Source organism: Bombyx mandarina, chromosome 18 (genome assembly GCF_030267445.1).
Source record: "Bombyx mandarina strain Sakado chromosome 18, ASM3026744v2".
Classification (NCBI taxonomy): domain Eukaryota; kingdom Metazoa; phylum Arthropoda; class Insecta; order Lepidoptera; family Bombycidae; genus Bombyx; species Bombyx mandarina.
Window position 1 is genome coordinate 3,358,766 of NC_143224.1, and position 18,024 is coordinate 3,376,789.

At 36.9% G+C, this 18,024-nt stretch overlaps 1 protein-coding gene across 1 annotated transcript in view; it reads left to right on the top strand.

The window, feature by feature from the left end:
* LOC114244381 (parapinopsin) overlaps positions 1–18,024 on the top strand; it is a 71,079-nt gene that overhangs the window by 47,211 nt on the left and 5,844 nt on the right. Inside the window, exons 3-7 of the mRNA XM_089734790.1 lie at positions 3,706–3,865; positions 11,614–11,809; positions 12,970–13,102; positions 15,847–15,987; positions 17,879–17,968. Coding sequence (XP_089590916.1) covers positions 3,706–3,865; positions 11,614–11,809; positions 12,970–13,102; positions 15,847–15,987; positions 17,879–17,968 — 720 coding nt within the window. The remainder of the gene's footprint in view (positions 1–3,705; positions 3,866–11,613; positions 11,810–12,969; positions 13,103–15,846; positions 15,988–17,878; positions 17,969–18,024) is intronic.

Here is an 18,024-nt window from a genome sequence, read left to right on the forward strand (position 1 = left end):
AATTGTTACTGTTCAGATTCGAAATTGGTGAAAGGAACAGCGACATAAAAACGCGAAGCGCTGTTATTGCCACGGAGCATCGAGACTCCCCCGGGTTTTCCATTTTGTGTCTTCGAAGATCGATTTCCGGGCATGTTATATTTTAATATTCTGTGAAAGATTTGTTTTTTTTTTGTTATGGATACTGACAAAAATTTTGTTTTGTCAGTATCCATAACAACTAAGAGGGGTGAGAATGATGTTGGGTTTTTTTTTTACTTTTTTTTATGTTTACTTATTGCTATAGCTTACTTAGACTTACTTGTCATAGATAGACTGAATATGATATTCGTGTTTCCGATAGCATCAAGATTGTTCCACTTTATTTTGCGTATTTGGTGTGTAAATCGACACTCAATAAATGAGTTTAATAGAAGGAAAACAAAAAAAAAGCAAAAAGGATATTTCCATTTTTGTTACAAACACAACTTGTACAGTCGTTTAGATATTATCGTTGTCTGAAGCAGAAGACGTTTGATGTACTGGTATATCGATCGGGCAACGTGACTATGGCGATACTCTATTTTCGAAGACAAGTTTTATTAATAAAATTCGTACATAGCACACGTTCACGAATGTCTTCTACGATGTAGGATATGATACATGTATTATATAACAATATAAAAAAATCAATTCCCGAACAAAATATTCTCTAAAAATAGTCTTGTGAGTTCGCACGGGTAGCCACCACCACTTTGCCTAGTTCTGCCGCAAAGCAGTAATACGTTTTCAATACACTAAAACCACTTTCAGACTACGCTATAATATAATAGCATATAGCTCATAGCACAACAATATCGCACACCACACATTGTTATGGACGCGTTCACACCGTACTGTACTATACTTAGTCTGGCCATAAATACTGTTACAATAAAAAATAAAAAAAATCTATTGCAAATAACATTTATTACTTTTACAGTGTGTTAGTTTAATACATAAATGTAAAACAATTTAAAGTATAAAAAGCTTATTCGAAGTGGTCTCCATTGGCTGCAATACAGTCCTTTAAACATTGAGGCCAGTTATCAATAGAAGCACGCCCTCTTTCCATGGGAAAAATGTTCACTGCCAATCGTACGGATTGTTTTAGGGACTCCAAATTATCATGACGTTTATAGCAAGCCGTACTCTCTAAAACTGACCATAAATCATAATCCAGCGGATTAAGATCGGGACTAGGCCAGTCTTCAGCTCTGATGAAGTCCGAAACGTTCGTTTCCAACCAAGACTGCGTAGACCGAGCTTTATGACCTGGCGCCGAGTCTTGCTGGAAGGACCATTCTTGATTATTGAACATGGTGTTGTTAAGGGGCTTCACTGCCTTCTCAAGAATGGTATCTTGATACACTTGTGCCAATGTTTTGATACCTTTTTCACAAAAGTATGGCTCACTCACTCTTTCATAGCTAATACCCCACCAAACCATCACTGAAGTCGGATAGTGCCCACGTTGCACTCTGTCGACTTATTGGGAAGCTTCCTTAGAGCTTTGAACATAAATACGATCATTTTGTTTGTTAAAATGTTGCTCAATTGTAAATATTTTCTCATCCGTAAACAATTTTTTTCTATGACCTCCCTTTGCGTGCCGCTTCAGTAGTTGTTTCGATTTTACCACCCTATTCTCTTTTAAATTATCAGTTAAGAAATGACCAGTACGTCTCTTATAGGCTGCAAGTCCTAAGTCATCTTTTAAAATACGCGACATGGTTCTAGGTGCTATCTTCATCTCTCGAGATAGAATCTTTTGCTTTCGGACAGGATTTCTTCGAATTCTTTCCGTTACTGCTTTGACCACCTTTTTCGTACGAACACTACGTGGACGGCCAGATCTTTTTCTGTCACAAACAGAGGAGATCTCATTGCACCTATTAATAGCCCGGTACACAAACATTTTACTAATACCAAGCGTATGGAGAGTTTTAAAAATTGCATTTGGCTCCATCCCTACTTTGTGTAATGCAATCACAGCGATTCGGTTCTCTTTATCACCCCACTCCATTTTAATATCGCAAAATATAGTACAATGTATTGGCGCCAAAATGAGAAAACCTAATGAGCAATCATATAAAAAAGGTAGCAGGTTCCAAATTCAAATGTAATATTTTGTTTATTTTTAATTGTAACAGTATTTATGGCCAGACTAAGTATATTATTGGCTAAGTATACGCTGCTATACTACATGGCACTATACTATAGCGTAGTGTGAAAGCAGCTTAACTAACACTAACGGCAATTATACTGCACAATTAAGACTTAGACCTCATGTCTCAAGGTGGATAACGGCGTTCATGTGGTCATGTCACTGATAACCACTTAAAACCGGGTGGTAGCTCGATGATTCATCTTAGCAATAATTTGTATTTTATTAAATTTTTAAAGCTTATCAGAATTTTCTACGCCAGTAGTCTGTGGACCACATATACGCGGAGAGCTTACAATGCCCTACGTGTTGAATATAATAATGCGTTTAAGATGATGTTGTCACTGCCGCGCTTTTGTGGTGCATCCACAATGTTTGCGACATCTCACACCGATGACTTCTTTGCAATAATGCGTAAGAGAAGTGCATCGTTATTGCGTTGAGTGCGCGTCATATCGAGCAAGATCGAGGGACTCCTGATTAATAGCCTTTGCAGCAGGCACTTGGAAGGAAAAAAATTGTAACGCAATGTAATGTATGCCTGATAATAATTCTTACTAACAAAATGTTATGATTTTTTTTTAAATTAAAATAAAGTATAAATAAATAAATAAAATAAAAATTAACAAAAATATACCCAGTAATCTCTAAATAGTGCATAGAAGGTAGGCAAAATAGATGTAATTCAAAATTTTACGTACATACTTTTTATCTTAATTATAAAAGAGGAAAACGACTTAGTAAATACTGTTCTAAAGGTTTTTCGAAGTTACTTATTTATTGTAAGATATTCATTGAGCAGGCTCTGAATCTACACGGGCCGTAACACTCCACCTTCTGTTTATTTTACTTCGAAAGTATTCATGTTTGGATATTGAGGAAGTCTTTATTTCAATGTTATTTCCATCAGTGCTATTTCTGTAAACAAAAACAGCCACTACAATTCGATTGTTTTCTTCAATTGGGCGACGATATTTACACCGGAAAAAATACAATTAAAATCCACCTACTTTAATGGCTCTAGCTTTCGCTCCTGGCCTTTTCATTTTTCATTATTATTATTATTTTTTAATTGTATTTTTTGACTTGTTTTTTCTTTTATTGTAAATATTTTTATTTATTTAAAAAAAAGAAAATATTTGAGCACAAACAAAAAAAAAAACCCGCTGAGTTTGTTTCGCCGGTTCTTCTCAGGACTGTGGCTTTTTTTGGAACCGGTGGTAGAGTTAACATTGTTATTTGTATTTTGACATTCAACAAGTGTGTCATACTGACATCTAAGTTGAAATAAATGATTTTGAATTTGAATTTGAATTTGAATTTATAGAAACCGTTAACTAAATAGCGCTGTTAACTTTGAGATATGGGATTAATCGCTGTGAGCTTATTCAAAACGCACAGTTGTTTGCAAAACGTGGAAGCTTGCAAAATTGGTAACATTCTTAAAACATACTTTGTAACATAACAGTTCATAGCAATTCAATCTTTATTTGTAACATTTATAAAGCTTATTTTTCTAGCTCTGGACGCCGCTGAACATAATACTCTTCAACCTCGTCTGCTCGGACTTCTCCGTGTCCGTTCTCGGGAATCCATTCACTTTGATCTCGGCTCTGTTCCATCGATGGATCTTCGGGCACACAATGTGCGTTCTGTATGGATTCTTCATGGCATTACTTGGTAAGCACAGTATTTTAATTTCTTATCTACCTAACTACAATTATATAGTATATGTCCGCGCAATGTGACTATTTAGCTAACTAAAAATAGTTAATTTTTTTCTCCCTACCTATGCTGATAGCCTTGAGAGGCTATTTCAGCTTCTCCTTGACGTGTAGGTGAGCTCAAGAGACTCAAACCGGGAGTGTTGCTAACGCTGGCCCTAGCAAGAGCAGTGCTTCGCAGAATCTACCATACGGTAGACGGGCTCCACGAGGACGCTGACCGGTGCTTGTGGTAACTAAAAGCACCATTAATGGATCGGGCTTATCGTAATGACGTGCTTAGGGCGGCGTCGACTGTTCAACAGAATCGGGTATGTAATTACCAGCGGCCATGACAAGAGGGTTTTCTAGACGTGCCGCCTTCTCGAAGTGGCGTAATGATGTCGACTGTAGATACTTACTGACTGAAATAGTTAAAATTGACTGTTTCCTTAATGTTACACACGTCAACAACTGTATAACACGCTATTCAAGAGAATTCATGACCAAGCTTGACCACTTTCTATTAAAAATACGAGTGAATATTGTCGCACAGTACATTACGTGTCCTGGCGAAACTGGAAAGGCCTCAGGGTCACCAGTAATCCTTCAATCCTAAAAAAAAAGCACAACACGTTCTGGCTCGAACTGTCGAACGGAGCTGAGTACACTTGAAATGTAACTAGTGGTCGCCCGGTAGTCGAAATTCGACTATAATTAATTGAAATTATAAGTTTGTACACTATTATGATTCTATTTTCAAAGACTATTATACTTCTGTAATCACAAATTTCGCCAAGACTACACTGTAGAAAAATATTAATAAAGAGAAACAATATTTAATGTATTCAACTCACTGAAGTATGTAACCTATATAGGTCTATGATTCCACTGAAGTATGAAATTATCTATTCTCAATTTGACCACAGACGTCAAGAACAAAAGTTTGACAATAAATAAATAGTATGCATGCGTGTGTGCGTCAAATACATGGTAGGGTGTGTTTTTTTTATTGATTTAATAAATTTTTTAGGCATAATTTAAAAAAATATTAACATTCTGCACTCCTTCTCTATATATTCTATAAGTGTGGGAAATTTTATACTCCTCCGTCCGCGCAATTTTCGTAAAAAGGATACAAAGTTTTTCCTTAACGTATTTGTACAGTAAGGAACGAAATAAGTCTGAAGACTTACCGGTTCACCTTCCTTCCACTGCCTCGCGCTCCCTGGGCTCAGCGTCGTTTCCGGAGGTGGGACCGTCTGTCCCTTGACTGGTACACGATGAACAATTGTCGCTGGTTCTAATGGTTACGCGTGACTTGCGTTGGGTAATTTTTGTTGTTTGTAATAAAAGAATGTCTGCCGCGGAACGCGTGTGCTAAGTTACTATACGACGGCGATCTCTGCCCGTAGGCTTGGAGGGGTTGCTCAGCAAGCTTCTGGTTGGCTAGTCGGCCGTCTACAGGCAAGATCGAACCTTACTGCACCTAGGTTAAGATTTGTGTTGTCTTGAAGATGTATTGCCTAATACTCGATATTAATAAAAATATAGAAACACGAAAATCTGTTTCAGTACGAAACAGTATTAATATATAGATAACGGAATTCATTGGAAAAGTGAGTCTTAATTACTGTCACTATGGAAGGCAATGACAATGATGACGGGAATGGCGTCAGCAACGCTGACGTCACCATTTTATAAAGACCATGGAACCAACCACGCTCTGTCATATACATTACATGACGAATGAAATGATTCATATATATTTTGTGTGTATGTTTTATCTTCACAATTTTGGAACCAATTCGGTTAAATGTTTCTCGGTTTTAACTCTTCTCGTGGTATGTGATGTTTAACTTTTCAAATTATACTTGGTTCTATTTTACAAAAACAAAAGAATATTCCAACGTGATTATTTCCCCCTCAAGGCTCATACTCTTTAAACAAGCGTAGCATGTGACTCACACGAAACTCAACGGATATCCGAACAGCAATAAAGTTTTGAGCAGAGTTGCAAAACAAACAGTTTGCATTTCAATTAAGGATGATGACTTCTGAAATACGCTTCCAGATTCGTAAAATACAAAGACGGAGACCGGTTCAAATTATATTGTTATTGAGTTTCGCAAGTCTTTGAGTAATTAATGAATGAGATGAAATATCTTACTGGTTTTTACTGGTGGTAGGACCTCTTGTGAGTCCGCACGGGTAGGTACCACCACCCCGCTTATTTCTGCCGTGAAGCAGTAATGCGTTTCGGTTTGAAGGGTGGGGTAGCCGTTGTAACTATACTGAGAACTTATATCTCGAGGTGTGTGGCGCATTTACGTTGTAGATGTCTATGGGTTCCAGTAACCACTTAACACCAGGTGGGCTGTGAGCTCGTCCACATATCTAGGCAATAAAAAAAAAATAAAAAAAAAATCTTAGGCGTAGACGCGATGACTGCTATGAATTTAAGCACTAATGAAGAAAGCTCGTTGATGTTAAAAAATAATTAATTACCATTGATTCAATAATATTACTGTGTTCCACTATAAGCCGTAAATTGGACAAAGCTTCTCGTCCCAAATACCGCAGTGCTTAACAACAAATGGCTTTGACCAGTGTAAGTTGTCGGTAATGGCGTACGGCGTTTTACTGGTGGTAGGATCTCTTGTGAGTCCGCACGGGTAGGTACCACCACCACCCCGACTATTTCTGCCGTGAAGCAGTAATGCGTTTCGGTTTGAAGGGTGGGGCAACCATTGTAACTATACTGAGACCTTAGATCTTATATCTCAAGGTGGGTAGCGCATTTACCTTATAGATGTCTATGGGCTCCAGTAACCACTTAACACCAGGTGGGCTGTGAGCTCGTCCACACATCTAAGCAATAAAAAAAACACGAGGCTGCGGATAATGGGTTTAATGAGAATGCTCAATGTCACTTAAAGACCATTGGAAATCGAATCAGTAATGAGGGGATTCGCAAAATTACCAGGTAACTGACATAGCCCGAAGGATTGCTAGATTGAAGTGGCAGTGGGCATATTGCCCGTAGAGCACATAGCTGCTAGGGCCGAAAAGTTCTCCAATAGCGATTATGTTTCGAAAAGTGCAGGGTGGGTAGGTCTCCTACGAGGTGTACTGACCTGCTAAAGGGCGCAGGAATGGACGCAGGCTGCGGAGCACTGGTCATTGTGGCGAACCCTGGGGTAGCCTATGTCCAGCAGTTTAAATCTGCGGGCCATTAAACAAATATTTCAGGTCAAAGATTTTGTACTGGAACCTACATACACGGAGCTTCAATAAAAATTTGTAGACAAAATAAAATACAGAATTTTTTATCAAACACGCCATACCGGTTCAAAAACATATGTACATATTTTTGCGTATTAATGTCTTGGTGCCATGTTGAAATAACGGTATGGCTGCCGATGACAACCTGAATAGTTCTAACGTGCGTTGGTATCTGTATATAAGAGTAGGAAATGTTCCGATTGTTGAAATCCTTTGAACAAAATTTTTTTTTTTTTTTTAAGATTTTAAATGTATGTATTATTGGGAGACGTGTTGTTGTTCGCCATCGAGTTAATATAAAACAAAATTAATTTCTCTTTTTTTGTTTTTCATTTAATTCATGTTTTAAAACGAATTAAAGCATATCTTTAGAAGTCGTCGTGGCCTAAGGGATAGGACGTCCGGTGCATTCGTGTTGAGCGATGCACCCGGTTTTCGAATCTCAGGCGGGTACCAATTTTTCTAATGAAATACGTACTCAACAAACGTTTACGATTGATTTTCACGGTGAAGGAATAACATCGTGTAATAAAAATCAAATCCGCAAAAATTATAACTTGCGTAATTACTGGTGGTAGGACCTCTTGTGAGTCCACGCGGGTGGGTACCACCACCCTGCCTATTTCTGCCGTGAAGCAGTAATGCGTTTCGGTTTGAAGGGTAGGGCAGCCGTTGTAATTATACTGAGACCTTAGAACTTATATCTCAAGGTGAGTGGCGCATTTACGTTGTGGATGTCTATGGGCTCCAGTAACCACTTGACACCAGGTGGGCTGTGAGCTCGTCCACCCATCTAAACAATAAAAAAAAAACTTTTTTTCGTGACATTTAAATTCATTTGCAAATTACATAGGCATTGTTGAAGTCCATGGGCGACGGTAACCACTCACCATCAGGTGGGTCGTATAATAATAAAAATCCACTAGTATATTGAAGGGGGTGCAATAATACTTCTCTATAAATCGCTTTCGTAACAGACTTCCGAAGATAGAATGTCTCTGTTCCAATCAAAGTGATCACGGCTGGTGTTAATTGGTTACTGGAGCGATAGAAATCAACAAACGTAAATGTCGTCACCCACCTTAAGACATGAGTTCTATAATAAATCTCATTTTTTTATAGTACAACGGCTGCCCTAAAGTTCGTACCTAAAGAAATTACTACTTTGCCGCAGTAATGGGAAGAGTCTACCCATGTGGACCCACAAGATGCCAGTAAAATCGCTAATTTAAATTTTCGAGGCATGGATTTTTATTACACGATGTTATTCCTTCACCACGGAGGTCATTGCGGATCTGTCTAAATAGAAATATTCGCTATCCCATTCTGCAAGGTCTCCTTTGAAAGTTGAGATCTCTTCACATCTGCTAGGGTTTTGAAATAAGTATTATTCACTTAGTCTACGAGCAAAGGGATAATCGCAGAATAGCCTCGAAGATCCTGATACCGACGGACGGATCGGCCAGTCTATCGAAATCAGCTTAATTATTAAATTATTTCTCGGACTTGCTAACAATAATAGATGAATTTATGAAATTATGAAATACACGACGCAATAATATTCAGAGATAGAATAATAATAAAGGCTATTTCAAGTTATGATTCATCATTAAAACGTATAAACCTTTTCTTAATTAAATGTAAATAAGAGCTTTTCGTTTTAGTTTTGTTTTTATTGCAATTAATTTTTAATTAAGATACGTCTACTATAATTATAATAATAGGTAATGCTGAAATATCATGTTTTCCTTAATGATCAAAAGTAGCTTCTATCGTTATAGGTACACGCAAGCCTATCTGGTATTTATCGGATATCCGACACGATAGATATCATGAAATTAAAATCACTGTATATTTTAAGAAATTACGTCGAAGTTTCAGTAGCATTTCAAAAATTATATACCAGAAAGAAAAGAAAAAAACATCAACCCGATTTCCACAGTAGGAGGTACCGGGTCCAAATCATAGGGTTCACCGAAAAATGGACAAATCTTTCTCTGTGTATTTTTATCAGAGTACTGCGATCGTCAACTGGTATATATTGAGCTAATGGCGTACAACTAACCCGTATGAGTAAGTTAGTCATTCTGTCTAGATCTGCAGCGCTCGTCAGATTCAGCTTAAAGCTTGTATTACATAAGCTGAGACTTGGATTTTTTTATGAATGTGGGATTATTTGTGGCCCGGAGGCCTTTCCAGTTTCACCAGGATAGGTGGGCGAGCAAAGCCTCAGCCAGGAGGGGTGGAATTTATTACCAGTTGCCCGAGCGCCTCCAAAGGAGACTTAACAGCTCAAGAGCAGCTGCTTCGCAAGTGAATCTACTACCGGATCGCAATGTCTTAAGTGGTGGGGTATTTACAATGTGGTAACTATAGTCTATGGTTACCACATACAGCAAAATTCTAATTTGCGTAATTACTAGTGGTAGGATCTCTTGTGAGCCCGCACGGGTAGGTACCACCGCCCTGCCTATTTCTGCTGTGATGCGTTTCGGTTTGAAGGGTGGGGCAGTCGTTGTAACTATACTGAGACATTAGAACTTATATTTTAAGTTGGGTGGCGCATTTACGTCTATGGGTTCCAGTAACCACTTAACACCAGGTGGGCTGTGAGATTGGCCACAAATCTAGGCAATAAAAAAACCCGGAAAATACTATTTGAAAAATATTCAAAAACAAAACCGTTTGTATATTGCGCTGAAGATGGTAAAAAAGTCTAATATGATGATAACACAGAAAACGCTACTGTAATGATATAAATTATTAGTTTTAATAAAACAATCGAACTAAGTCAAAGACTTTTCTAATATCATCGTTGCTATGTTTTAATATTAATGAACATAGCCTCCACTCTAAGAATACAAGACAACAAGAAGTTTCATTCTCGAGTTTCGGAAATGAATTAGTTTCGGGAATCAGAAAGGAAATACGCAGTCATCCAAAGTATTTTATGTCTAAGTCAGTGTGAGAAGCACTGGTGTGAAATAATAAACTTATCCGTACTTTAGTGTTAGTTTAAAATTAATTAACACGCGACTTAAGTCTGTATTTAGTCTAAACTAGTGGCCCCGCAGTAGTCGAAATTCGACTTTAATTAATTGAAATTATAAGCTTAAAAATTATTATGGTTCTATTGTCAAACCCTATTATAATTCGATAATATAATCACAGTATTCGCCAAAACTGCACTATAGATCAATAATATTAATTGATTATAAATTAGACAAAAATATTAATCTATTTTCAATTCGACCACAGACTTTAAACAATAACAAAAGTTTCCCAATTGAGAGTAAACAAAGAATATATTTTTATGTATGTGTTGTGTCAAATACATGGTAGTGTGTGTAATGTTTTCTATATTGATTTAAAGTATCTTTAATGCATTATTTAAAAAAAATATTGGCATTGTGGACTCCTTCTCTATATTCTCTATAAGTGTGAGAAGTCGTCGTGGCCTAAGGGATAAGACGTCCGGTGCATTCGTGTTGAGCGATGCGCCAGTGTTCGAATCTCAGGCGGGTACCAATTTTTCTAATGAAATATGTACTCGGCAAATGTTCACGATTGACTTCCACGGTGAAGGAATAACATCGTGTAATAAAATTGAAACCCGCAAAATTATAATTTGCGTAATTACTGGTGGTAGGACCTCTTGTGAGTCCGCACGGGTAGGTACCACCGCCCTGCCTATTTCTGCCGTGAAGCAGTAATGCGTTTCGGTTTGAAGGGTGGGGCAGCCGTTGTAACTATACTGAGACCTTACAACTTATATCTCAAGGTGGGTGGCGCATTTACGTTGTAGATGTCTATGGGCTCCAGTAACCACTTAACAACAGGTGGGCTGTGAGCTCGTCCACCCATCTAAGCAAAAAAAAAAAAAAAATTTCATACTCCTCCGTCCGCGCAATGCGTTGACAGAGAGAATCCTATGTAATTAATAGTCATACATTGGAGGAGCTGTTTCGAATCCGAAATAAATCACAGAACGACCTAATAACCTGATTAACTACAAAACCTATTCATTCTTCTTTACCATGACACTATCATAATTACAGAATAAAAAATAAGTAACAGTTTAAAAACACGCTTTTGTAGCTAGCTGAACTAAACAGCTAAACATCTTCTATAAGTTTAAGATTAATAAAAAAAATTGTAATATGCGTAAAAGGCGTTTAATTTTAAATTTCCTATGTAAATAAACTAATGAACAAATCTATTTTAAGTAGTATTTCAAGGATTTTGTTCTATGTTAATTCGCATTGAGAATTCAGATTTTTTACTTCAACTTACACATTTACTTCAAAACTATGAAATAGTCATTTTTTAAATCACTTTCTACAGTTTAGTCTCGATCATGGACGAATGTTTCATCTAGTTTATAGTAAGTTCCGATTTCCAGTGCATTAAAAAGTATATCAACAGTTTATTTACTTACAGGTATAACTTCAATTACAACGTTAACGGTCATATCTTTTGAGCGATACCTGATGGTGACCAGGCCTTTGACATCTCGCCACCTAAGTTCGAAAGGAGCGGTTCTGTCCATCATGTTTATCTGGACGTACTCGTTGGCCCTGACCACACCGCCGCTGTTGGGATGGGGAAACTATGTCAACGAGGCCGCCAATATTAGGTAAGTCTGGACAAAAATAGTGACTTCGACTGAAACTGGGATCCCGGTAAGAATAGGTACTGACGACGAGGCGATGATCACGAACGATGTGATTGTTTTTATTTATCATCAAATAAATTTACATCAGAATGTTTAAGGAATTTATATTTTATACTATAGCATTGCCGTAATGTGTAATCGATTGGGTTAAGGTTAAAAAAGACGAAAGAAAATGTATTACTATAATTCTCATGTTGTATTTGTTATTTTAGTTATGTGTTATTTGTTCTACACACACTCATCACTTTTAATTATTATTCTCATAATCCTCTCGCAGGTCTGCTGGAAGAGATTTCTTAAAGAAATAAGCAGCGCCTTTGTACATAATTTTCCTATTACTCTGTACTATGTCTTGTTTTCTGTGTGTACATAAATGAATAAATGAGGAAATCTTTTCATACGAAATAATTTCAAATGATGTTTCTTAAAAGATTCACCAGACTATTTTATTACAATTGAAACTTGAATATTGCTTTTAAATAGAAGCATTAGCCATATGTTGTCGAAACACTTAAATCGTATTTCTTAGATATTTGACCCAACAATTCGTTTATCGATTTCTCGATCAATTTGTTAATGATGTAGGTATTTTTACACAAATGTATTTTTGCTGTACTTTTTACAACTCATGTCTCAAGGATGCATTTACTTTGTTGATATCTGTGGGCCTCCTTACCACTCAACACCGGGTGGACCGAGAGCTCACTCACCCAACTAAAACACGTCATTTCGGATCCTCCCGATCCACTAACGGCGCTGTTAGGTACCTCAAGCACCGGTCATCGTTCTCGTCGAACCCGTCGCTTGCGACGAAGGGCTCGACGAGTAAATTAACCCTCAGACACAGCCGACTGAGTTTGTCGCCGGATATTCTCAGTGGGTCGCGTTTCCGATCCGGTGGTAGATTCCGCGAAGCACGGCTCGTGCTAGGGTTCGTGTTAGCAACGTCGTCAGGTTTGAGTCCCGTGTGCTCACCTACTAGTTAAGGTTACGCTGAAATAATCTCTCAAGGTTCTCAGCTTAGGTAAGAAAAAAAAACCAACTAAATAATAATTAAAAATAGAAAAAAGTTTTTGTATATTGGCATTCGGCGTTAGGTATATAAAGATTTCTTGTTGTAGTTGCTCCGTGAATTGGCACGAGCAATCCACGAACACTCTGACCTACATCATGTTCCTGTTTGCGATGGGACAGATCGTGCCGCTGTCTGTGATCACCTTCAGCTACGTCAACATCATCAGGACCTTGAAACGAGTAAGCTGCAATTCGTTTATTATTTACGTAAAGTATTAACGCTTCAGTAGCATAATTCCCCGAGATTGACCCGAGAGACCGAGTATTAAACGATTAGTATTAAAAGCTTGGCTCTGCTAACGTCCATCAGCGACGGTAACCAATCACCATCAGGTGGGCCGTATGCTCGTCTGCCTATACGACAATAAAAAAATAATACTTCTAAATAGAAGAGGTACATGTTTTGAAATGTTTTTTAATTTGTTTAAATTTGCGATTAATATATATTTATTTACCCTTCTCTCTCCCCCTCTCTTCTTCCCCTTCTAATTTTACTTTCCCCGTCTGCCCCTCTCCGCCCTCTCGATCTCTTTTGCATTCTAAGTATCGTGTAATGACAGATCATTTTTATTATTATTATTTCTGGTACACAATAAATTGCTATTGACAGCAAGGGTGTGACAATTTCTTTTTGGTATCTCTAATATCAAGGCAAACCATTACTAAGATACAAAAAATATTCCTAATAAGCATGAGTACCTGAATATGCCGCTTATTTCTTTCGATCTAGTATTCCACTTTATCGCGACTGAATTATAAAGTGTATACATTGCTTGGAAATAATATACTTTTTTGGCATTTTAAAATTTTTGTCTGTTCATTATTATCATGAGCCTATAGCTCCACTGCTGGGCATTTACTGGGCATAGGTCTCTTAAATTTGCACGCCACTCATCACGATCCTCACCTTCTTTCATCCAACTTTTGTTAGCTGTCCTGTATAGAGCGTCACTACCGACCCTGAGGGCTGTTACCTGTCCCTTGTTAGTAAGCACCTAAAAGGGGCCATTGTGTAGAGTGGTATGCATGGTGCTCTTAAGTTGTTAGGTCTCCTATGGAGGCGCTTGGGTAGCTGTTAGCAAATGCCATCACTCCTGACTGCGACTTTGCTCGCCCACTTGTTCTGGTGAAACTGGAAAGGCCTTCGGGCCAGCAGTAATTCGTTCTTCATAAAAAATATGGTTTGCACAAACGCTCACGTGTACAGATAAATATGTGTTCACAGTTTAAATTTTCCAGTTCAAACATCTAACGATTTGAGGTCGACTTACATTTTTTTAAAGCAAAGCTACGTTTTGTACATTAATAATTCACGAACAAGCACAGACTGAATTAAACTTCCATCGCGACAAAAACGTGACATGCAAAACAAAATGTTTGTACCTAAATATTGTACTCTCAAAATTATTTGAATTTAAATTTGTTCATTTCGAGAACTAAATTATATGCAGAGTTAGGTAATTACGGATTCTTAATTGAAGTTAATACTATTAAGTAGTAAGTTAATTGGCTTAATAAAATTTTCATAAGAACTGTAAGAATAAATCTGTAGTTTCTTCTTGACTAGCTTACGCAGAGACTAATTCAATAAAAATTTACGTCGTCTCTAGAGATTGGCGACGACATTTACTTAAAATTATCAATGGATTTATGTATTGTTCAACATTATGTATGTGTGTCTTGAGCCAAAGTAGCCTATCTAGTATCTGCCTGCATGATGAAGCTTAGGGCCCGTGCACACCACGTTTTTTATCCTACAGAGCGGTTTGTTGTCATCTGTATCGATACAAACGCGATGCTAACGCGCAAGTGTATCGATACAAACGCGCGTGAGCGTCGCGTCTGTATGGCCACAAACGCGCGTCGACGGCGCGTTTTTATCCCACAGAATGGTTTCTTGTCGTTGGTATCGATACAAACGTGATGCTACCGTGCGATTGTATCGATTCAAACGCGTATTTGAATTAATACAGGTGTGCAAAGGTCTACAGGCTGCGTCTGACTTGCGTGCGTATCGCGTCTGTATCGCTACGAACGCGCGTCGACGGCGCGTTTAAAAAACGTGGTGTGCACAGGAACTCAGTGTTTGCCCAGATATCAGTAACTTAGCCTTTCTAACGCCTAAATGTCACAGCGGCGTTGGCTTCTACAAAAAAAGCCCTAGAAAAATTTATGATATACGTATATTGAATTTAATCAATCGGCATAATTCATCTTAGATCAGCTATTCTCAAAGTATACCCATTGATATAAGACGATAATAGCTTGACAAAAGTAAAGTGATTAAGGAAAAAAAAACAGGTTTCACAATAATTTAAGACTTATTTTAAAATTATAATAAACCTTTTTTACATATACTTTAGAACGAACTATCATGTCTAAAACCTTTTTTTTTTCCTTTCAAAGCGCTAATTACAGCAGCGTGTTTTTATTTTTTTTAATTCTTATTTAGTAATTTTGTTATTAAAAATTACATTTAGAATAAATAGAGTGGAATAGTTCGTCATTTAAACGTTACTTGAAATTTCGAATCTTTCAAGCTTGATGTACTTTTTGGTTTTTATTAATTACAGTAATGCTGCTTGGGCCTGTCATAAATATATCTTCTATCTATATATCTAAAAATGAATTGCTGTTCATTAGTCTCGCTAAAACTCGAGAGCGGCTGGACCGATTTGGCTAATTTTGGTCTCAAATTATTTGTGGAAGTCCAGAGAAGGTTTTAAAAGGCAGATAAATATAAAAATGCTCGGAATTAAATAAAAATAACAATTTCGTTTTCCCTTTGATGTGTCCCCCGTCGGACGGATTCCTTTTGTTTGTTTTAAGTTTTTTATATACAAAAGTTCAGGTCTTTTATTTATCGATTGAGGCGCTACGAAGTCTGCCGGGTCAGTTAGTCTAATAATACTTATTGTTCACAGAACTCGCAGCGTCTAGGTCGAGTGAGCCGAGCCGAAGCACGCGCCACCGCCATGGTTTTCATAATGATCATCGCGTTCACCGTAGCCTGGACACCCTACTCTCTCTTTGCTCTGATGGAACAGTTCGCCACTGAAGGCATTGTGAGTGTTTTAAAAGTGTAAAATTAATGGGCTGAAAATAACTAAGGATTGAGTAAATTGACCGTTTTTTAATACGCTTTTATTAGCTTCAGAAGTATGTATGTTAGAATGTAACGGAATCTTTGAACATGATTTTGACCCTCTTCAAAACGTCGGATTAACTCGAAATTTGTTATACTTATTAGGAACCGATGACAATTGAATATTAAAAAAAAATTAAATTAAAGAAATTGAAAAAATTGAAATTCAACTAAAAAATGAAAAATAAATAATAGTTTAAAAAAACTAACAAAATACATCATCATCTTCAGCCTTTATCTGCTCACTGCTGGGCATAGGCTTTTATAGAATCTCCAACTAAAAAATAGAAAATAAATTTTAATAAATTAAATTAAAAATAGTGTAAGAAAAAATGCTTTTATTGTAAAAAAAAACGTGGGGTGCACGGTGTCAGAGTTATAAATATTTTATGAACAGATATGGGTAGAAGGGCTATTTACAATAAAATCATTTTTTCTTACTCTATTTTTAATTCAAATTTATTAAAACTTATTCTCTTTGTATTACGAATCCGAATGCGTGCTTCTTCTTTTGTTTCATTGTGGTTTCTCTTTCTCTTCCTAGCTATTTATAGCAAAAGGTAGATAGGGTTCGTTTTCCTTATTTTTTTCCTCCATTTCGCTCTGGCTTCAAAATCATCGTCAGTAACATTGTTTCATTGTGGTTTGAAAGCCCTATGTTTGAATGTCTTTTCATTGTTTGCATTCAAAATACATTTAAAATATATATATTTTATATGGAAGATAAAAGAGAAGTACGCTCAATCAAAAACATGTACAACTATATTTGTAACGTACGGTAAATAATAGGTTATAAAAAAAATAGTTTCAGACTTAATGAAACACGCATCAATAACAGGCTGAAAAAAAAATTACATTTTTTCTTTGTGACTCTGTTATTATCAATAAAATTATAATAATTCATCTGTCTTTAATACGTGTTTTTTTCAAGTTAATCGAAAAATTTTAAGTTGCTGAAAATGTCTTTAAAAGATTTTCTTACATAGATACGTATATAGATACAGTTAAGCTAATAAAATGAGTGAAAAAGACATTCCGTCACGGAATTTCAATAGGATGCTAAAAGTCGGCGTTAATAAGTGGCGTTTTCAACATTCCTAGAATTCTTAAAACTCATTAACGATTCCAAGTGTTCCGATCTCTCGAGAACTCATTACGAACCCTTTATTTTAGCTCACGGCTATTTCAATTGCCGGAAACTATTGATATTCAGTGCGTGTTACTCACAAGCCTGAGTGGCCAAATCTAATGTTAGAGAATCCTGGTCACACAATAGATGACACGTGAAAATACCCTTGGCAATTTATTTCTGGGACAGAAAATGCATGAAGTACAGATAAATTAGTTTCGTATTGAATTGTTATGGATCCGTACACTTTGCAAAAATAGATTAGGTTTTTGGTGTTATCACATATCGGAATTTTAAAAAAAGCTTAAAAGAATTTTGAAATGTTTTTCTTTTGTATGGGTGAGCTAACGAGCTCACGACCCATCCAATGTGGTTACCGGGAACCATCGACCTCACAAGGTGAATGCCGGCATCAGCTTGGTGACTTGAGGTCAAATTCTCAATTGTATATCGGCTGTATCGCCTTAAAAACAGAACGAGTACCTACTCGCGCGGCCTTACAATACGTAGTTGACAATAGCAGTACGCTGATATAATCCTAATAAAATGCTACAGAAGAAATAGGGTAGTGCTAGGCAACAGAATGTTGAATGTGTTTTAGTAAAAGATTTAAGTTTGTTGACCTCAATTGAACATAATTTTCTTTACATAGAAAGTTTGAAAATTTGTTATATCATTATAGGTATCGCCCGGGGCGAGTGTGATACCGGCACTGGTAGCGAAGAGTTCTATATGCTATGACCCTCTCATCTACGTCGGTATGAATACACAAGTAAGCTCTTGAAATAGCAAATAGTATTTTGAACAAAAAGTTACAGTTATTTTATT